This window comes from Poecile atricapillus, chromosome 4, assembly GCF_030490865.1.
Source record: "Poecile atricapillus isolate bPoeAtr1 chromosome 4, bPoeAtr1.hap1, whole genome shotgun sequence".
Taxonomy (NCBI): Eukaryota; Metazoa; Chordata; class Aves; order Passeriformes; family Paridae; genus Poecile; species Poecile atricapillus.
Window position 1 is genome coordinate 71,173,628 of NC_081252.1, and position 22,500 is coordinate 71,196,127.

The 22,500-nt window shown below is 42.8% G+C and overlaps 1 protein-coding gene and 1 long non-coding RNA gene across 2 annotated transcripts in view; one reads left to right on the forward strand and one right to left on the reverse strand.

Annotated features, from left to right (window-relative positions):
• Nucleotides 1–17,582, reverse strand: part of EIF2AK3 (eukaryotic translation initiation factor 2 alpha kinase 3) — a 42,075-nt gene extending 24,493 nt beyond the window's left edge. The window contains exons 1-2 of the mRNA XM_058838336.1: nt 17,201–17,582; nt 10,562–10,691 (exon numbers count right to left, since the gene is read on the reverse strand). Of these exons, the coding sequence (XP_058694319.1) occupies nt 10,562–10,691; nt 17,201–17,463 (393 nt within the window). The 5' untranslated portion in view covers nt 17,464–17,582. The remainder of the gene's footprint in view (nt 1–10,561; nt 10,692–17,200) is intronic.
• Nucleotides 17,583–17,924: 342 nt separating this feature from the next.
• LOC131578636 (uncharacterized) lies at nt 17,925–19,706 on the forward strand. Its single transcript, XR_009277544.1, has 3 exons — nt 17,925–18,189; nt 18,401–18,557; nt 19,505–19,706. It is a non-coding gene; the product is annotated as an uncharacterized LOC131578636 (long non-coding RNA).
• The last annotated feature ends 2,794 nt before the right edge of the window (nt 19,707–22,500 follow it).

The window sequence follows — 22,500 nt, forward strand, 5'->3', positions numbered from 1 at the left end:
ATCTTAAATGATAAGGGTACCAGTTTTTTTCCCCTCTACGATTATCCCTACAATAGGATCACTGTAACATACAGGATCAAACCCAACATCAAGCATGCTCTTAAGAAAACTACTTCTCACTGAGAACTATGTCTTTTAAGCCTCTTTAAAATTAATCTAGGCAACATACTAAAAGTCACATATGGTAGCTTTATTCTGAAGGGTAGAAACAAGAGTCTGCACAAAGAAATCTGGGCAAGTGAAAGCAAGCTGGTATGCTCCACATTAGAAAAACAAACAAATTAAAAACACAAACCCATAGACAGTAACACAGGTATTCCTACTGTAAATGTTTACAGATTTTTCAGGTAATATAGATATATATAGATAGATATACATACACAATTTTTGAGATATCCCCAGTTTGGGTTGGTCTGGAACTGATTTATTGTCTGCTCTTTTTTGTTATGCATGCAGGAAGGTTATCTGCACAGAGTCATGGGTTTATGACTTTCTTCCAATAGAAGAGGTAATTTCTCCTCTTCACCTTAGATTTCAGGATGCTGATTCATCTGTTTTGCCTCCAGGTACCTGCAGAAATCCCGAAGCACAGGGCACTACAAGGATGACAGTGTACTGTTACCAACAGGCAAACCCTAATCTAACAGCAGCACACTGGGATGAAGGGGCACCCCAGAGCCTTTGAACTTCTGCAAGACCCACAACATCCCCACATCCTTAAGAGAACAAAGACCCAGACACAAGAACAATCTTTTGAAAAACAGAGGCTGTTGAGCTATTCCACTGCCTAAAGCACTGGTAAAAGAGCAAAAACATACAGGGCTGTTCAGCCAGCCAGGAAAAAGAAAATTGACTGCAAAAGGAAGTCCATTATTTACATCAGTAAAAAACCTGAGACTGTTCAAGGGCAATGAGGAAGCTGAGGCAGGAAATACCAAGACAGGTTGTTGTTTGTCTAGAAATTTTTTCCTTCTTGTGAGTACCATTACCTCTGATCTCAGCACTGCACTTGTTTATGAAGTGCATACCTGTCCTGACCACCTCCTGTGTCTGTTAAGCACTGAACATGCCCAAAGTATCTTTGAGACCAGGACCGTGAGAAAGGCTGCACCTGGATATGACCTAATCAGTATTTTATTGAGCTGTTTACAGAGGTGGGATTAGGTGGCCTTCCTCCTCTGCAGAGGTGAGAGCCAGCCAGTGCCAGGGCGGCACATCAGAGCAGCCATGGAAATAGGTTTCATCTCAGCTGGGGTGTGACAGCCTGAAAGAGCACACCAGGTCTGCACAGCAACAGTGAGCAGAGACATTTCTCAAAGCTCAGCCTGATTGGTACCATCAGGCTGTATGGCTCACCCAGCAGCAGTTCACAGCATCTATCAAGCAACCAAATCTGGTCCCTGACTCCTGCCTACATTAAGTACCTTATGACACAAGCTTGTATCTACTACAGTCTTTCTTCTCCTCCCATCATCCCCCATACTTCACATGCTGGTAGTTACTATTTCATTTTTCATGAATCCATGGAAAAGAGTAATAAATTCAACTTTCGTGGGCCTGTATTTCCTGTATGATGAGTGTGTGAAGTGATGCTGTAACCCTGTGCCTGGATGAGTACTAGAGAACTCATTTCAAAACTCCTTTCTTCTCTCTCTTCAGAGCAATACCTGCAACATCCTCCTGACAACTTTAATAAAAGACCAGAGCTGGAATCTCTGTTATGATTCTACACATCAGATTTTAAAATCTGATCAGGTATAAGCATCAGGGTCCCAAGAAAACTGTCTTTTACACAAACTGTAAAAAGCAACAGATGACAGCAGCACAGCAGCTTGAGACTTACACTCTCTTTTCCAGCATGAGGGGAACAGTACCTTGTTCAGCTTGAGTTTGCCCTTAGAAGAATTATTCCTGCTCTGCCCTCCCCTGAAGGGCCATACAGGAAATCTGAGGAACTGCAGTGTGCTAACTAGACCATCCCAGCTTCAAAAGAGATCAGGAACCCAATACTGTTTGCTCTGCAATCACACAGACCCTTCCTCTGAAGACGAGCAAACTGAAATACCACCGTTACTTTAATCATAGTCAAACAAGACTTGGGTTTTTGAGATACAGAGATGCCAGCCTGCTCTGCTGCCATGGTAACAGACTTTTAAAAACTGTTCTCCTTAATAATAATAAAAAACCCAACTGCACGGTGCTTTAAGAAAGACTTTATTTTGACATTATTCCATCCCCCTCTTTTACATGGCAAGTTTTATTAATAAGACTGCAAGTCTTCTGAAACTTAAGAGCAGTGCTTTCTGAGACAAACCGGTGCTGCTGTTACCGAGCCCATCACCGAGCTCCTTGAAACTAACAGCACATAAAGGAGTGGATTAGTGGGAAAAAAATTACCCAGAGCCTCACCTTTGCAGAAACAGGCCCTACAGAGAACTTCATCAGCCACCATGGCAAAATTCATACTTGTATTTGGTTGGCAAGGCAAGACTTTGGTAGTGGGGGGCTGCAGGGGTGGAAAGAACCTCGCACTGCAGCAGGAGAAAAATGTGAGGGGTCATCCTTTGAGGGGCAAAAAGTGGTAGAGACAAGGTGTGATGAACTTACTGCAGACTCCATGCCCTATCCCCCTACACCACTCTGGGGTGGAGGGAGAGAAAATCAGGGTGAAGTTAAGCCTTAAGGGAAGAAGGGAGGGGTGGGGGAAGGTGTTCTTCAGATTTGGTTTTACTTCTCCTTATCCTGCTCTGGTTTTATTGGTAATAAAACTGGTTTTCCTGAGTCGAGTTTGCTTTGCCTGTGATTGTGCCTGGTGAACGATCTCTCCCTGCCTTATCTTGACTCATAAGCCTTTTCAATAGATTTTTCTCTCCCCTGTCCAGCTGAGGAGGGATGTGACAGAGAGGCTTTGGTGGGCACCTGGCATCCGTGAAGGGGCAATAGTAGCAGAAGCTTGTGGCACTTCAGGAGACGAGGATTCAAACTGATCTCTGCTGGACCCTGTGTGCTTTTTCCCCTGGCCCTGCATGGACAGGATGGTTTTGCAGATAAGGACACAGATTCCATGTGAAAAACTAAGTCACAGAGCAACTCCTATAGGAAAAGAGCCTGATACAGAAGGAGAACAGAACACAGCAAATCAGAGTCTCCTCTTTCAAGCATGCAAAGAGAGAGTGCATGAAACATGCCTTCAGTCTGACAAAGATTAATAGTTACCTCCTTATGGAGCACAAAGTCCAGAAGAAATTCGGAAATGAGATGTCAGTGGCTGTGCTGCTAGAGGAATGATTTGCTAAACTGTCTAAAATGCTTAAACCTTGAAACAGGCCCTCCTTTATATAGATAAAGATATAGCCTGAAAGTTAAAAAATGTTCTAGGGCAGAATAAATTACTTTTTTTGTGTATTGAGCAGCTGAATTCCAACAATCTAAGTTATCCATTACCTATGGAAACTGGTATTTGTCTAGGTACTAGATTTGATCCATTTTAGTATCTGTAAACACTAGAACTGCTAAACAGCCAATACAAAACATGCAGTGGGCCATCTGCAATTAAATTACAAGCTCTCTTCCTGCCCTTACCTTGACCCAGGAGGTGAAGGGCCCATACCACAAGACTTGTAAGAAATGACTGAGGGAGCTGCAGTTAGTTAGCCTGGGAAAAAAAGGGGGCTCAGGGAAGACTTTATGGCTCTGTACAAGTACCTGAATGCAAGTTTTAGCCAGGTGAGAGGAGTCAATCTCTTTTCCCAAGAAACAAGCAATAGGACAAGAAGGAATGGGCTCATGTTCCATCAGGGAAGGTTTAGATTAGCTCTAAGGAAAACCTTCTTCACTGAAAAGATGGTCAAGCATTGGAACAGGCTGCCCAGGGCAGTGGCAGAGTCACCATCCCTGGGCAGATACAAAAGCCTTGTGGATGTGCCACTTAAGGATGTTTAGTAGCAACCTTGGCAGTGCAGGGCTAACACTTGGACTCTGTAATTCTGTAATCTTAGAGGTCTAGCCCGACCTAAACCATTCTGTTATTTTACTATAAAGAGAATAAAAAACCAGAGACAATGGGGATGGTAAAAATCCTTTCCAATATTTGGAGATTTTGACTATGGCTGTGAGCATGATATGAAAGTTGGTCGTACAGAGCGACTCTGAGAAAATTTCTTGGCTTTGCTCAAGGCACAGCATCACCTGAGGACTAGTCTTGAGAGCTTTGGTATCACACAAGCCACAATACTCTGTTCTGTAGCTGCTCATGTGTCCCCTAATGGAAGTTGTCATCCTCCAAAACGTCCTTAAAGCACAGTGAAAGGACACGTGTCAGCACTTCCTCTGGGCTTTGTCGGTGCTAGCTACAAGTGTCAGCAAGGCAGCCACCGAGCTGCAGCTACAGGAAATCTTTTGGGTTTTTTAATTGAACAGGACACCAAACTAAGAGGGCTGAAGATGTGCAGTTTAGATAAATACGTAACACCACTTGCCTAAGCAACAGCCCTATTTGTGATGATGGTGTGGTGGTGCTGCATCACACTGACCACCAGCTCAGCTCAGGCAGCCATCAGCAATTCCCCTTTTCCTCAAGTTTAGCATTTCCCACTAAAAAAGTTGGTTGTGTTTCCTATAAAAGCACAACTTCCAGCTACCAAGGTATTCTAAAACAATTAGTATTTTACTGATGACTTTTTGTCCACTAAACAACATTAGAAGTTTATTTTCAGAAGAACTGCAAGTTATGTTTTAGTTTCACCAAGAAAGCAACAAAAATCTGTATTCAGAAATCCACTGGTCTCTCTAGTGAAGTCTCCCAAGCCTGTCACCTCTTCATGCAAACATGTGTGTGTTTTTGCAGCAGCAGAACTGAAAAGAACCACTTGTGCCATCAGGAATGCTAATACATCCATGTAGTTAAAGAGCAGTCACATCCATTCTCCTCCTGCAAAACACAGGCTCCACTCCCCTTGATAGCCCTAATAAGCCTTCTCTGCCTCAATTGCAATTAGAATTTATCTTCCTTTGAAGTACAATTCTGGGCACTCACTTTTTATTCATTATGAGCTTTTCCAGGACCATTTAAGACAGTAATCTGTCTCTCTCTCTACCCGCAGGCAACAAAGAATCACATTTCCTTCCCCTGCAGTGGAACTGAGATGGCAGCTGATAACCTGTCACGGGGTATCTTAGTACACAGTTTTCTCAGTTTTATACTGGTCATCTCCAACCTTCAACAACAGAACAACTGTTATCAATCCCCACATCTTGTATTTCATTTAGCACAGTTTAATTTCATGTCTATTATAGAAAACCTGTACGACTGAGAACCAGCTGATGCGCGAGTCTTTCTCTACAGGAATGACACCTCCAACTATGTAAGCATCTGGTGGTTCTATACATCTCAGTAGTACACCAAAATAAAGGTCACTACAGGACACTTGAATACACCTTCAGACAACCAAAAATACCCCAGTTTACCTACAAGGAAACATACTTTCCCCAGTTTAGTCACCTCAATAATCAGACCACTGATTTACACTCTGCCTGCTTGAAAAGAGTGGCAATTCAGTGCTTTACATCTGCTCAGAACACATTACAGTCAGAAAGTAATTTCACAGCACGAATTGATATTTTAAATTTTTTATTCTTTGTTGAGTAAAACTGTTCTTTAAAAACCTTTTGTACACACTCAAACACCTCAGAGAACCAACTTGCTATTCTCTGTCTATGAAAGTCTGACCCTCCTGCAAGCTGCCTGGATGCTGCAGGGAGACTCTTTCAAGTACTAAGCAGGAAAGTTTATATCTGTGGCTGGTGTGTCCCATTCCAGATGTTTAAGATGCACCCAAGATTAAGAATCAAAATTATTAACAGTGAACTAGACAGAGGCATTCATTTTTAAGCAGAATTCAGAACAAAGACATTTTCTCAGAATGCCTGTGTAGTTTGAAAAGAATCTCCTTTTTGTTTGGCCAGTGAATGTTAGTAGAATCAGAACAATTTTAAGCAGGATTAATATAAATTCCTAATATTCATCACTGCCTTTAACAGCTGCTATAATAACCTTTTCAGTGAAAACACTCAAGTGTCTGACAGTCTTAAGTGTTCCCCACCCATATCCAAGACAAACACTATCAGCTTTTCCTTGGATGATATTTACAGATAGTGACTCAACCGAAAAATAACCATAATAGAAAGCCATAAACCAAACAAACACAAGTTTTATTCAGACTAATAAAATAATGCTGCAGCGGTGCCTAACTGGTGGGTGAGACTTTCCTAATTCTTACAAAGATGCTGCTAAATTATTTACCCTCCCTGAACCTCTGGGTGGGCATATAATAGAATTCACAACTCAAGCCCCTCAAAGGGCATTTTGACCTCTTGCCTTGCCCTGACCCATTTCAATGTGGATTCTGCATTTTCTTCTATTCCAGAGTGTAAAAGGTCAAAGGATGGGAATTGCTGACTTTCTTCCTGTGTTCCCAAAGCAACCCAAGACAGATTTGGGCTCTTCTCTGGCTCGTCTGAGCACAGTGATTGCCTTATCCAAACTGCAGCCAAGTGCAGGCAAGCCAGTACCTCAAAGTGAGTCCCAGGTGTCTGGACACTTCACAGCAGAATTCTGTATTTCTTCTGGGAAACCAAAGCAGTGAAAATTTGGAAGGATATATGATGCAGATAAAGGGAAGGAAAAAGAAAGAAGATACACTCATATTGTACATTACATCCAGTCAGTAGTGGAGTTTTTTGAGATTTCAAAATTCTTTTGCAACTCACTGCTCTAAGCCAAAATTGAACAATCTGCTCGAAGTCTCTCTGGGTTCGCTTCCCTGACGATGCACTGAGTTTTCATAAAGCTTCTCCACCTCTCCATATTTCTCTGGATAAAAAAATATAATAGGCTATTCCATAAAAATATGCCACTTCTATCCCCAAAAAAGATGATACAGATGTCTAAGTTTGTAGAAAAGTTGATTTTATGCAGCTATTACAATAGAAAGATATATTTATATTTATATATATGTATATATATATATACATACACACAATGCAATATAAAGGTCATGAGAATCTTTATTAGAATAAGGACGTTGACAGATTTGGTGACATGGCATAATCAAATTATTCAATTTTTCCAGGATACAGTGGTATGTTTACTCTGACTGCTATAAATGTCAGCCTTGTGAACTGAAACTGATTTTATCCCATGATCCTCAATGTCTCAAATAAGGAAATAAGATGCTTACTCAGGGATTAGTCTGTAACACCCCAAGCCTACCAGGTACTTTTATCGAGTCCATCCCAGTATAGCCTCTGCCCAGAGCACTGAAACAACTCTGACTGGTGCCTACTAAGTGATTTAGGGTAAAGCTTGCAGGTAAAAGAATGAATCATCCTCATCAGCAAATGATGTGCTATGAACCTTTCTCACTGCTTCTGAAGCAGTTCTCCACTTTCACTATAATTAAGCATCATTATTTAAACACGCTGCTTCTCCCAAAAGTATTATTTTCTAAGTATGGACAGTGTATTAATTACAAACCCAAATTTTAAAGAGCGAAGTGTTTTTATTAAAATTAAGCTCCCTCTTAGAAAAGTTGTAATTCAATGACTTTACTGTGAACTTCTTTAGGCAATCTTTACGTGCAGGTAACAAAAACTTGGAGTTGTAACCAGGCTTTTATAGAGAAAGGTTTTCCATTTTAAAACAATGGACAGAGAAACAGAGTTTTTTAATTCTGATGCACAAGCCTGAACTGCAGAGTCAACTTTTCAGCATTGGCACCCCGACCATGATTTGTTTATGTTGGAGCTTAGAGCCAAGGAAAGAATTTCAGCATTTTAGTTACCCAGACACACAATTAATACTTCAGCAGCCTTTCCCTTCTAATTGATCTGTTCACATGACAAATGATGAACATCTCACTTGTCAGTGTCTTAAGCAGTAGTTTCAAGATCTGAAGCGTTTGACAGAGCTGCTGGAACATTTGAAATTTCACTGCCTCACTTTCCTAATTAACACACGAGCTCCAGACAGCCAGGTTGACATTTTACAGTTAGGCAAAGGAAGTTAACTACAGTTCTGTTAAACACTGAAAGTTTGAAGATCTAATGTCTATTCTTAAAAGGCACTTGGAAATTAAATTCATACTTTTGCACCAGGACTTGGAACTACAGTTCATTATACTCACACTTAAGATAGTTAAAAAACCCCTCATCAAAACAATTAAGAGCCAGCAGCACACTTTCCTTGCTCTGAAAGAACACAAATCTTTTTCACTGCAAGTGTAACACAGAGTTTCTCATCTGCTATTCCTTGAAAGAAGATATAATTTAACAGCTTACATAATGTTACTGCTTTATGATAAAGATGTGGTTGCTAGCACAGAAACCTTTGTTACTTCAAAAATGCTGGAAGATGAAGGAAAAGCCTCAAGACTCAATTTGAGAGAATAAAACTCAACAGGTCACATGCCCACATCAGTATTTTGACCCAAACCAGAATTTTCCCAGCAATTTTAATGAGGTGAATTACTCACTTAAGTATCTAGATTCACTGCATGAAGATTGTCAGCTGATTACTGACAGCAGATTAAACATTAAATATTTAAAAGCAGTTTATTCAGAGTGTTCATCACTTTTCATCATGTTTCTTGTTAAATTCTGTCTTAACAGCATTTGTTTACATGACAGTAGAAGTCTAAAAAGGCCCATATTCATAACGCTTAACATCTTCTAAAAGGCCAAAATGACCTTTTCCTTCCAAAATTAGTTATCTCATAGGCTCTGCATCTTAACTGACAAAATCCCTCAGTGTCTTTGGCCACAGCTGTAGAAATGAAACAATTTGAAAGCTCATCTGAAAGTCCAACTTCCTCTATGCATAACAAACACTCTTAAAAAATGTATTTTTATGACTGCCACAACCTACTGACTTGTAATCACAGAAGAGAATTAAGTATCACATGGACAAACTACAGTTTTTGCTGTCTAAACCCCAACTTTTCATTTCTACAGTCATACCACATTGGAAAAATACCAAAACTCTGGACAGACAGTTGAGTGACAAAATCTATATTTGCAAAAACACTTCTAATGTTGAAAATTCTTGCACTCCCAAAATCTCTAAAAACCCGGGCTTGTGACTTGTACTGAAAAATGAAGTTTATATTTGCACAGATTTCAAATGTGTGCTTTTCATAATCACTGGTTCCATTTTCATGTGGTCATCAGAAACTATTTGCAGCAACAGGTAACAGACCAGTATTTTATGTATCTACTACTGAGAATATTTGTGAAGGATCACACAATCAACTGAAACCTCACAGCTCTTTACAGTTCTCTCTTCTGTATTCTTTTCAATTCTGCTCTTAGATATTTTAGAGGGAAAGTTCTTCTTTCCTACAGCGTTTTTCTAAACTACAACAGTACACCTGAACAAATCTCACAAAGATGCATCCATAAATAAAATTCTCTCTCAGAAACAGAGGAACATGAGTAAACATTCACATTACTTCTGCAACCTGAGATACTCATTAGCAGCTCTCACACTACCACAGCAACAGACCACATCTTTCCTTTGACTTCTCTGCACCAAAACAGAGGTCGTGTCCACAGATAGCAACAAAGAACCACAAGCAAGGAAGTCATGCAGTCTGAATAATCCTGAACTCAACTTTCATTCTCTAATGTTCATTGTGCAAAAGCATGTTGATACAGGATTGGTCACCAAATCAAACCATTCCTGACAGGGAAGGACTGTGTACTTCTGTGGTGTGTTACCATCACAAATCACCTCTTTGTCAGTGTTTTTATTCCTCCTAATTCTAGGAGAGAATGAATCAGAGATCTCCCCAGTGCAGGAAAAGAAAAAAAAAAAAAAAGAAAAAAACCTTCCTTCTAATTTTTAGCCTAGTTTATTGAAATTAATGGTGGCCAATAGCAACAAACAAGAAACTGAACTCCAGATTTTCTTCTTAGAGTTCATCAGGAAGAAGTGATGCAACCCTTTACCACTCAGTACTTCAGGGTGACCTTCAGCACTCTGTTTAATTGCTAACACATTCTATTTCACAGGCAGCCTGCTTATCTAGTATAAAACACCCAAAACAACCCTTTGTTCATTTATTAAGTCACAAGGACTTTTGCTTTTCTTGAGGGAAAAAAAAAAGCCAGTACTTGCCAAGACATAGTCTAGTAATACAAAGCAGATGATCCTTTCATTTGCTTGAAATTACAAGTAACTTGTTTTCAATCAGCAATTACATACAATTCCCCAACTCAGTTACATCATCTAGTTTGATAGTTATCAAATACATCAATCCCAAGGCTGAAATGCTGACACACTCCAGTTTGAAATGGCAACATGATGTAAGCACTCAAAAAAAAAACAAACCACAACCAAAAAACAGAAAACCAACAACAAAAAAGTTTGAGAATAGTACTGATAAAGTTTCATAGCTGTTTGCTCCATTTTTTAATGTCTACCAAACAAGGAGGAAGCTGCGTTCCTTTTATTACAGACAACTCAATTTTTAAAGATTTAGTCAGGAAATAAATTAAGGCTTACCTCTGGTTTACTGAGGCTGGATGACAAAAGAGAACCTGATCCCACATCCAGATCCCACTGTTTTCTCCCACTGTTTTCTGGATCCAGTGCAGCAATTCGGCCATCCAAAGTGCTGATAATTACTAGAGATCTGCAAGTTGGAAACATGCACAGTCAGAACTACAGCAGGATGGACTTCACCTATTAGCTGCCTTTTATGCTCAGTAAAATCCAACTCCAACCCTTACTCTATACCAACTCTTATCCAACTCTATATTCTGCAGAAGAGCAATTCAGCTGGGTAGCTCTACCCAGACCAACAATAGAGCTGAAGTCTCTGGCTGGATGTCATAAACAAATTTCTATGCTGTAAGACATTTTCAGAGTTCAGATTCAGGGGAAGGCAGTTGACTTTTTGCTCTTGCAGATGTTACCACTACAATACTGAATGAGATCATCTTTTTGGAGATAGTTATACAAACAGTATGGATCGCACTTCTTCTAGACCCCTCCACACTGATCTTTAATACATTCTTTCAAAACAACCTAAACCCAAAACTATTAACCCAGCCAATCAGGATGTAAGAAATATTAAGTTGCAACTAAGTTTTCAATGATTTTGGATGAAACATCAAACTTCCGGGATATTTCGTAAGTCTGAATAAAACAAGTCCCTCTAAAGGCACACACAGGGCACTACGAACAACCTCCAATGCCTGCAGACCACAAAGCAATGAAACTGGGTTTTGCAGCTTAGGCTCTAAGTACTCTGATGTCTGGGGATACAGGGCCAGGGCAGGCTGGCTGCCCATTTCTACAGTGCCTGAAGCTCCTCAATTTCAGTAAATTTTATTTCTTACAGCGCTGTACAATTAGAATAAGCATTTCTGGTTGTGCTAGAGCTCCAGCATTAAAATAAACAAACAAACTAAACAACACATCAGAGACAAAGCACTGACAAGGCATTTCTAAAGGGCCTTTTTTTTTCCTTGAAGATTGTTTCTCTCTGACCTGAAAAAGCTGGGATTGTGTTGTCAGTTTGGCTTGCAGCAGCTCACCAATCTTCAAAGGCAGAGGGAGTAGAACTTGATCACTTTACAGGCTGCTTGCACTGAGGGGGGCTGGATCTAGTGACCCAGAAGGACCTTTATAGTCACTGGTTTCAATGAGAATAAGGAACTGTGCAAATAAACTGATGGGGAGATTAACCAGTTTCAGATGAGGGTGAAAGGGCAGGGGGCTGGTAGTGAGCACACAGAAATGTCTATTAATCTTTACTTTAAACAATAAGGGACAGTGAATTATTGCATAGAACTCTGGCCAAATATATTTACTTGTCCAAAGTTAATGGTGTAGTAACATGGAATTTAGGGAGGAAATGATGGGGACTATTAGTTTGCTTTAAGGAGGGAAAAACTGATACCACGATCTAAAAACATGTTGAGGGATAGTGGCTCATTACATCACCTCTAACAAAGGTCATGTAAAACATGGCCATTTTACATGTTAAAGTAACCCACACAATTTATAGGATTTTATAATGCTTATAGCACTACACTACTAATAAATAGAAAAATAAAGATATATCTTTAATGTGTTCCAAAAATGTCATAGCATTCAGAAACTCCTTCTTCTGAAGGTGGCCAAACATCACATTCCTCCAAAAGCTATGTTTAAGAAACTGTTAGAAAAATACCAATTGTACAAATATTTGCACAGTAGAAGACATAACTTTTTATAAGCTGATTACAGTGTTTCCAACTGTACAGCAACAAAGACTGGGTTAATAATAAACCAGATTGCAGGAGATTGACTATTTTCAAGTACTGTAAACAAGTGCTCACACGCTGAAGGCCTTGGACACATATTTAACACAATCTGTTTGCTTTATGGTAAAGCAATTTATCTGAAACCCTCTAGCATTGCATAAAAAAATATTATTCCAAGTGGGTCTACTTAAATTTTATGTTGATCCTCCTGACAACTAGGTTATTAAAAGAGGTAGAAATGCAGCTAGAATGCAGGGAATTTTGGCAGCCATACTGCAGAGAAGACAAATCCTAAAATTGTGCTGTGAAATGTTTCCTTCCCGTGTATTCCTATTGTTTTCCTTTATCCAATTCTTCCTGTTTGACTTCTCCCTCAAGTAACAAATCTTTCATGCCTTTTTATCTTACATTTCTGGATTATCTTTCCCTACCAGATGCAAACCTCAACCTTCCCTAGGAGTTACCTCACTGTACAAGCCTCTCCACCACCACTCAGGACGGCGGTTTTGGAACCTGTACCTGCACCCTGACCTCCAGCCACCCAGATCATGCTGTAACCACATTTCAGTTTTAAGTTTAGCTGATTTGGAAAGAGGAGGGGAGTGTGGGGAACCTTTGTGCCAGCAGCACACACTTGGAGGAACTGGTTTAACCAACCACTTCTGCACACTGTAAAAATCCTCGCTTTTCTTGGGTGCAGTGGCACTCAGAGTTTGTCCCCTTGGTTTGTCCCCAGCTGTAGAATGGACTTTGTTTCACTTACTGAGCAAACACTTCCATGAGACAGAGGGACAGAGTCAGCTCAGCTGTATCTACATCTTAGGTGTGGCTACCATTAGAACTGGAACCAGGTGTAGGAAAAACATCCATTTCTCTCTGCTTTTTAAATAAATGATTCGTTTTCAACTAAATATATACATTTCTGGTTTCAACTTCATCTTGCTCTTCAGCAATACCACACACCATGAAAAAAAGAGCTAAAACTCCTTACTCTTCTGATAAAATCCTTCATTCCTTACTCTGTGAGTTAAAATCTTAATACCTGTTCTCCTCTTCTCTCATGGACTTCAATAAGTTAAAACCCTGTCACTGGAACTCTAATTGGTGTAAGATCTGAAATTTGTGCCCAAGACTCTCTCTAGTGTTACATTTTCTCACTGTCAGATTTTCCCTTCCCTTTCTCTGTGAGACTCCAGTGCTTGCAGCTTTGTGTACTGGGAGCGTGAAGTGGTGACAAGAGATCTTTCTGCTGTTCAGGTAGTCTAACCGAGCACTAAATTAACACATTATGATAAAAACAATTTAGGCAATTACTTCAAGAAAATATTTCAGAGCTTAAAAACAAACAGGCAGGCGACTTGCTTTTTGTCACCCCACAATGCCACTGTGGGTTTACTGCAGTGTATTATGCCAATTCTTAGAAACATGAGCAGAATACAGCCAGCAGTTCCAGAATAAAGAGAGACCTTTCAGCCACCTGTTTGCCAGCCTTTGCTAGCTCAAGATGTCAAGGCTGCAATTCCTGTAATTCCATTACATTCAACTGAAAAAACAGTATTTTTGATGCATCTTTGGGCCAACTGATTGACAAACTGAAAGTAACATGAATTCCTGACTCAGTTTCTATTTTGGTTAGGCCTGATAAACTCTTTTACTCTCTGAAAAACAACTTATTGCTGGCTTTATCAACAACACTTTCTGACTGGAGTAAGGCTGAAGGACCAAAGAAGCCAGCTTCCAGGAACACACAGGTTTTCTGAGAACACTACCAAACCAGATTCCCTTCTGAGAAGGGAAAACACAAAATATTACCCAGCTTAAGGTCAAAAGTCACAACTACAACACCAAAGAAGCGAGGAGGATAGCAACAAACAGCAGTAAATCACAGACTATACTAGGGAGTGAATCACATCCCAGGGATACAAAAGAAGGAAGAAAAAAATCCCAATGACCAATATGACAAAATCATAATTCAATAATCTCTACAAGCCTGGACCAGGGGAAAAAAGATACAAAATAAATTACTCAAAATAAGGCAGCCACTTAAATCCCAGGATCCATCACCTGAAAAATTAAGACCTGCGCTTCTCCTTGCCTTGAGCTGCTGGTCCAGAATATATTGTGAACCAAGGGATGGAGGAGATAAAAATCCCTTCTGGGCCCTTACAGATGGCCAATGGCAGGACTAAAGAAGGCCAGTTCATGGAGCATAGAGAGATATCAGTAATTGGAGCAGCTGGCAGAGAATAAGCTAATGTTGTATAGATAGATTTTATTTGCACTTAGGCACTGTGAAAGCACATCTGGACACACTTCCATGACCCCAACCATCTACAGACAGCCTCTAAGGCTGAATGAAAATGTTTTCTTACCTGTTCCTATCCTCTTTTGCTCACAGACACGAACTTCTCAATCAAGGGCAGTGATAATGTTCCCCCTTGAAATTATGCAAAATACCTGCTGCAAACTTCCACATACATTGACAAAAGGCCAGTACTGGGCCTTAAAACCTTTGTTAGTATCCCATAATGTACACAACACACTTTCTGAGATCAAGAGGCCTGAGCACAGCACTGTTCTACCTTACAGAAGTGAAGGTATAATTTACCAACAAACAAAAGGGGGAAGTTGTAAACAGGACAGAGGAAGAACATTTCTTTAGTTCACCTACACCCTTTAACTGCACCGAACTTTGCATTTATTCAAGTAAGTTGTTTTTGTTAGAAAAACAAAGCAGAACTTATTGTCATCTTTTCAGTTTAAAAGAATCATAAAACCCTCAACAATCCACTGGGACATTGCAAATATGGCTGTTTATTAAACTTGAACACTAATCAGCTATTCCAACAGCAAACCCTGCATGTTTATATGTAAAGAGCACAGTAAATCACTAACCCTCCTATTTTCTTCTAGAAAAACAAAAAATCTTCAAACTAAGATGATTATTTTCATTGGCCTAGAGCAAAGACAGTTGAGGTTTTGGTTTTGTTCTTTTTTTTCCAGATTATATTAACCTCTGTATTGCCTGGGTATTGCTGAAGAACAATTAGATGAGTGGAGATCTCAGAAACACAGATTAAAAAAATAAAGAAATGCAGGCAAACACTATGGCCAGGCAGCCATTCTATTTTTATTTGATGACAGCAAATCTGTTCCTACATGCTAATCAATTACAGAGCAGCTACATATAATCTCAGGCTTAATTTACTACATTGAACATCTTTAGTGTATTCTACATAGCTCTAGAAGGCAAACAGAAAATGTATTTTTAAAAATTTTCCAGGCTAAATAAACGAGGGTCCTATCAAAAACAGAATACAGTAGAATTGCAATAAACCTGATGGTATTTTGATCACCCGATACACAAAAGAATGATCCTGTTGCTAACTGGTGAGATTGTCCTCCAAGAAAATACGGTGCCAAGTTACCAGCCAGTTTCTTGTTTTAAGTAAATGCTTGGGCATACTAAGAACAAGTTTTGGGGTAATCACTTTCATGTTTTCAAATACAGCAGACACTTAGTCATGCCGTTCTTCTTTTAAACTCTGGCTGTGGCTTATCACCTCATCGTTCTCAGCCAATTCCGAAAGAGATTGGAATCAGCTCAGTAACATTTCTGCACTTGAGTCATTCATCTAAGTCTTCCTTTTGCCGGAGCTTCTTACCACACGCAGTTATTAAGTATTTTATTTCCCCTTGTTATATTCTGAAACTTGTTCATCAATTTGCCTTGCATGTTTGGCTTCCCCTCAGGCACACCCTAGTGTCTGTGCTGAACACACAATTAAGTACGCAGGGAAACTGCATTTTCTTTAAAACAAAACAATGACAGAAAGGGACAGCGTGCTCTGAGCAACTGTGAGCTGCGGGTATTGGGAAGAGTTTAGACTACAGATGCTTTAGGGTCTCCTTCCCGCAGGCACAGAACTGCCACCTGGGACCAAGGCAAGGAAGGGATCGAGACGTGGTATTACCACGGTAAGCAGATGGGCCAGATGTCACATAGCGTGACATCCGGCAGCTTGTTTGTCTGAGAACTAAGACACCCTTTCTCCTTGCTAACAACCACGTGAAGAACAAGCACCTCAGCGCTGGTGAGGTCCCGAAGTTCCTTTTCCTCATTGTCAGCGCCTCCCCCTCGGTCCAGCCTGTCCATCCCTGCAGCGCTACTCCAGCCCCATCACGGGACTCATCTCTTCAGCTCCTTCTCCCCGCACCTCTCCTCCGGCCCTGGGACACTTCCCTGCGTGTCCCACAGTCCAGCCTCACGCACCGGCCTGTGACACCCTTATTTCACCGCTTTCCCAAACACCATTCCCTACGATAACCCTACAGCACAACTCTCCCTCCTCCCGTCTTTCCAGTTCAACACTCCCAGCCCCATCCCAGCGCTATTCCCGTGCAAGCCCACTCCTGCACGGTTCCTTCCCCACACTCGACCTCCAGGACCTGCAATCCTCTTCCCACGCGATGCCCCCTCCCCAACACCCCCAGCTGCTGATTCCCCGCCTGGACACAGTCGTGTACCCCGCAGCACCCCCAGACAGAGCACCCTTCTCCCCTGAGGCACTGACCCCCGCCCAGCACCCTCACAACGGACCCGAGCACCCTCCCCAGCACCTCCACGCTGAGACCACAATCCCAGACACTGACCCCCATCCCAATCACTGACACCCCCACTAAGCAGACGGAGACAGTCATTCCCGACACCCCTCAGCCTCCCCAGGCACTGCCCCCACCTCAGCCGCCCCACACCGACCCCCAGCCAGTCACTGACCTCCCTCAGGAACCCCGACAGCCATCCCAGTCACCGACCCTCACCCCAGACACCGATCCCGCACTCTCACCCAGGCACTGATCCCCACCCCAGTCACCGCCTTCCCTCGCTCACCTGCTGCCGGTCCGGGCCTCTCCGCTGCCCTCAGCCTCCTGCTCTCCGGGCGCCGCGGGGGCCACACCGCCCTCATCGTCCTCCACTGTCACATCCGCGGAACCAGCGGGCAGAGCGGCGGGAGCGGCGGCCGCCCCCAGCCCGAACGCGGCCTCCACAGCCGCGGCATCGCTCGGCGGCGGCTCCGGGCCGCCCGCCGCCACCCCCAGCAGCACCAGCAACGCGAAGGCGGCCAGAGCGCTGCGGCCCCGCGGCCCCCGCATGGAGGGGCCCGGCTCGCCTGCCACCCGTTAGGACATGAACGCCGCTGTCGCCGTCGCCGCTGTCGCCGCCACAGAATGGGCGCCCGCCGCGCGCGCAGCCCTGCCCGCCACGCCACGCCCGCCCGCCACGTACCGGCACCCCGCGCGCACCCGCCCCTGCGAGGCGGACACGCACCCTATTGGTCCGCTGCCACGCCGCTCAACCCCCCGCTTCCTTCTGATTGGCGTTCCCGGAGGCGGGGGGCGGGGAGGAGCTGGGTGTTTGTCAACAGAGCCCGCCGGGCCAATCGGAGCCACGCCGCTCTCTCCCCCTCCTCTACCGCAGCGCCGACCAATCGCCGAGCGCATGATTCACCGGGCCGCTCGCCGATTGGCTGTCGGCCGGCGCGCGGGCGGCGCGGCCCCGCCCCTTCCTCGGCCGGGCTGGAGACGTGGCTGTTCCTCGGAGCCGGCAGGGCGGGGCCAGCGGCGCGCACCACCCGGGGCGGGGGGAGGTGGGGCGCAGAAAGTGCCTCCCCCCAACCCGGAGCGGAATGGAGTCGTCGGGCGGGAACCGGGCCGTGAGGGAGTGACCGGCCGGGGGCATCGAGGGAAGAGAGGACATGGCACCGAGTGCCGTGGGGATGTTCGGACTGAGGTGGGACTTGGTCAGCTCAGAGGCCTTGTCCAGACGAACTGATCCTGTCATTCGGTGGTGTCCCCCCCGGGCTGTTCTGGGTGGTACAGGTAACCCTATCCCTGATACGGAAATTGGGGCCGTGCTGACCCCAAGTGACCTCACCCCAGGTGACCCCACCTTTCTGTAGGCTTTCTGTGCCCACCCACCCAGCACACACAGGCCCATGATAGGCTGCCCCAGCACTTTGGCCAGGTGTCACAGCAGCTCGAGAAAGCCCCTGTGGTACCTTAAACTCGTGTTCCTTCCCTGTGTTCACAGAACTGTCCTGGGAAATTGTGAATGCCTCATCCTTGGAAGTCTTCCAGGCCAGGTTGGATGGTGCTCTGAGGAACCCGGTCTAGGGGAAGGTGTCCCTGTCTGTGGCAGGGGGTGGAACGAGGTGCTCTTTAAGGTCCCTTCCAACCCGAGTCATTCTGTGAGTCTCTCTTTATGGTATATTTAATATAAATGATATCTATCATATATAATTGGCCCATTCAGGGTTAGTTTCCCCCCAGGTTTTTCCAGACCCAGTTTACCATATTTTAAAGAACAATCCTTGTCATCCTGATGGCACTACCTGACTGATGAGGATGTCATCTGCAAATTGGATTAGGGCTGATTTTGTATTTACTTCCAAATAATTAATGAAAATATTGATTACATATGCATGTAGTACAGCACATATGATCCAGGAGGGTCCTATTAAAAGTAGCCTTTTTCAATAGTGATTTATAACCACTTAAAAAAAATAATCTCTCTAACCAGTGTTTAATGTATTCTTCACTGATGCTTTATTACCCTGTTTAATTAAAATATTGTGTAGTTCTAAGTAAAAATGCTTCTAAAAGTTTATTACATGGGAGGAAATTGAATTATTTGTTGTCTTTTAGAAGCATGAAATGAGATTTCTATTGGATCTCTGACTGGCATTACTAATTCTTTAATGAGTGACATAGACATAACAACCTTTTTTGGTATCTATCCAGAACATTATCCATAGCTCTGATGTTATTAAATCTACATTTACTCCACATCATGCAGCCTCCTTTCCTGAAGACAGGTACAAACCTGACACTTTTTTTGCCTCCTAAAATTGCCCTAGTCTATCAAGGTTCACTAAAGAGGAATGTCAACACACAAGGGGTCTCTGCAGTCAGCTGTTTCCAACCTCCTGGGCCACAGTTATCCCTGGAAGACAATAGCTCCACTGGTCACTAATGCACTGAAATTAATCACATCACTGTCAAGTGACCCCCCCACACATGTATCTTCCTGCTTCTTTACAAACATACATCATAAATGTTCAATGAACACTTCTGCATCGTTATTGACATTTTAATCATGTCCATCTAGTAATGGGCCTGTACCATTCATTTCTAGGGTTTTCTGAGACTTAGCCTTGCCAGCTATGGATTTCCTTTGATGTGCTTCACTTGCAATAACTAATCTGCTTCTTACAGCTTCTCATTTATACCTACACTTTTTTATTTCCTGCTTCCTCCATTTTGGCTATTTCTTTTTTTAATTTTACTCACGCTCTCCAGTCCATTAATAAAACGTTTTTTTCTCTCTTGATTTTGAAGTTGTGGCTCTTTGATCGCCCAATGAATTCTTTAAAAAGAGCTCATAATTGCCATTTTTAGATTTCTACTTAAATTTTTCTTTCTGCTTGCACTCTTATTTTCTGATGATTTGGAAATACAGCTCTTTTAGAGCACAAGGTGTATACAAACTCAGGTCACAAACAGTGCTCCCCAGCCAACCACTGAATTGCAATCCAGGAATCTCTGTTTGGGTTTTTTTACTTCCTTCATTATAACAAAGTCCAAAAGAATTTACCTTGTGCCACATGCCAAATGGCGCATGTCATTTTTAGTAACTTAAATGACATTTTATTACTGTACCCATATGGTCTTGTGCTACTATTTTCTTTATTTAGATAACTCCTCTCTTGAGTGTCTACCCATTCATATGTTTATAAAGGGTAATCAAATTCCTTGTTTCTCAAGGCAAACCAAGCCAAAGGCTTTTATTCTTTCCTTACACATTTGGCTCTCTGCTCTAACTTGCCCTCCCCTGCACCTGTCTCCATTTAAGTTAATTTTTCCTGCGTGGTGATGTTTTTAACAGTCACGTTGAAGGGTAAATTTAGTTAAATTTTAAACTCCGTTATATTTCTAGACAATGAAGAAAAACTTAATTCCTTGCCAATGCTTTTTACAGTAGCTTATCCCTTGTCCCACCAATTATTTGAGGGACTCAGAGACATAACCACAGACCCCGGAAAGTTCCAGAATATCGGGATATATCAGGACAAGACTTGCACTTCTACCTTTGTGCTGGGTCATGAAGGTTTATTACACTTAAGGCAAAACATCAATCACCCCGTGCAGGTGTCCCTTACACCCGTGGGCATGACCTCATTTTCTCGTGTTCCCTCCCACCCCCCGCCCAGATCAGCAGCCTTCCAATTGCAGCCTTTTCTTTTGGGGAGGATCTGGCAGTTTTCACCAGAGTACACGTTTTCTTCTAGACTCCTCCTAGATTCCGTGGCACAGAGGAATAATGAATAATAATCAGACTGCGAAAGCTCTTGTTTTTCTTGTTTTGGAAACATTTCTCCAAGGGATGGACAACGTTATTCTCGAATCCTTATGACAAACATGGCAATACAGCCCTATAATTTTCTCTCTGTATTAAAAATTTGCGCCAACAAAACCAAACTTCCTGCTTTTTGCAAAGCATGACTCACATCCTCCATTCTGTTTTGACTGACTGACATAAGAGATCTATTTCAGTCATATGACAATAACTTTGAATCTGACTAGCCACTTATGTGGAAATCAAAGCCTGTTCTTGCAGGATGGATGGATGTTAACACGAATGGTGTTTTACATAACTCCACTGAAGATCTGCCTGCTTTTCCCGAATAACTTGCTCATGGAAGAGCGAGGCGCGGCAGTGAAAGCCCAGCGTGCCACCTCGTGGCTGCCCTGTGCCCTGGGCTGTTCCTAGTGCCTCCTTTTTCCAGGAGAATCCAGACCTTCCAAAAGCTGCATATGTTGTAATTAGCATACCCACACCCCTGCTGATGCCTTCTCACAAGCAGAATAAAACCAAGTAATTCTTCACCCGACAGATCAAACCAGAGACAAGCAGGGAGGCAGGTGTTATTCAGAGGAAATGTCACCCCCAACTGGAGTTTGCAGGATGAAAAATTAGGTCACAGGAATGTAAATTGCAGGGATGTAACAGGCTTGGAGTGCTGCTACCAACCAGAAAGAGAGCTTGTCTTGGAAATTCTCAGTCTTGGTTTCACCAGTGTATTGGTGAAGTTTTACTTTCATGGGTCTTGGACTTTAGCTGTTCCATGTCTAATCACTGAGAGAGGAGTACAGTTAATTGGATCATCACATTTTCCACCAAGAGGGGCTGTGCTTTCCCCAGGATTTCACTCAGGTTAGAATGCACTTTTCCAGCTGCTTTAGGCTGGGTTAAGCTTGCCATGGAAGATGGACCCAGAGCCATCCCTCTATCAACTGACAGACTTTGCTGCCTTACTCAGGAAAGGTCAGGGAAAACTGACCTTGATTTTTGTGGTTGCTTTACCTTTCAGAAAGAACAGCTCTCTGCCAACATATGGAAGTAGCAGGAAAACCTCGCAAGCAATGGACCATAAGGTGGGAATGCTCATTTTTATATTTTTTTCTGTCTTAGACCAGGGCAGCTGAAGCCAGTTACAAAACTCCCTTTCAGAGAGAGATATGTAAGTTTGGCTGATCCAGTTCAAACTCAGGTAGTTCAACCTCAGTTGAACTACCAGTTCAAACTCCAGTTCAACTTCACTCACCTGGCAAGAAGAAACTGCCTTTTCTTTCCTGTATGGCAAGGTGAATGAGTACAGGGTCATGGGAATGCCAGCACCAGCATAAACTCTGTACCCAGGCTGTGTGTGGATGGTGGCTGAAGGGAGTGAAGAGCAGGCTCTTCCCTTTTTGTCAAAAGCAAGCTGTTATCTCAGTACCATGTAATTTTCCTACCATGTAATTTCAGCCTCAGATGCAGAATTCTGCACCCGGAGTCACGCAGCCACCGTGACGGCCTGAAAGGGCTGAGCTGCTCCGTTCCTCAGCGTGGTTTCTCTTGGGGTTGACACCTCACAGTTGCCACTGTTTGACAGGCAGAATGGCTGCTCAAAGCAGATTCAAACACCTCCTCAGAATGAAGCACAGAGGGCTCCTGGAGAAGCTTTGACGTGGGACAAAACCAGGCTTGCACAAAAGGACTTTGAGCTGTTTGCAAGCAGAGCTGGTTGTTGCTGAAATTCACAGAAGATCCATTACTGAATTGTCCAATACCAATTTTTTGTGCACAGG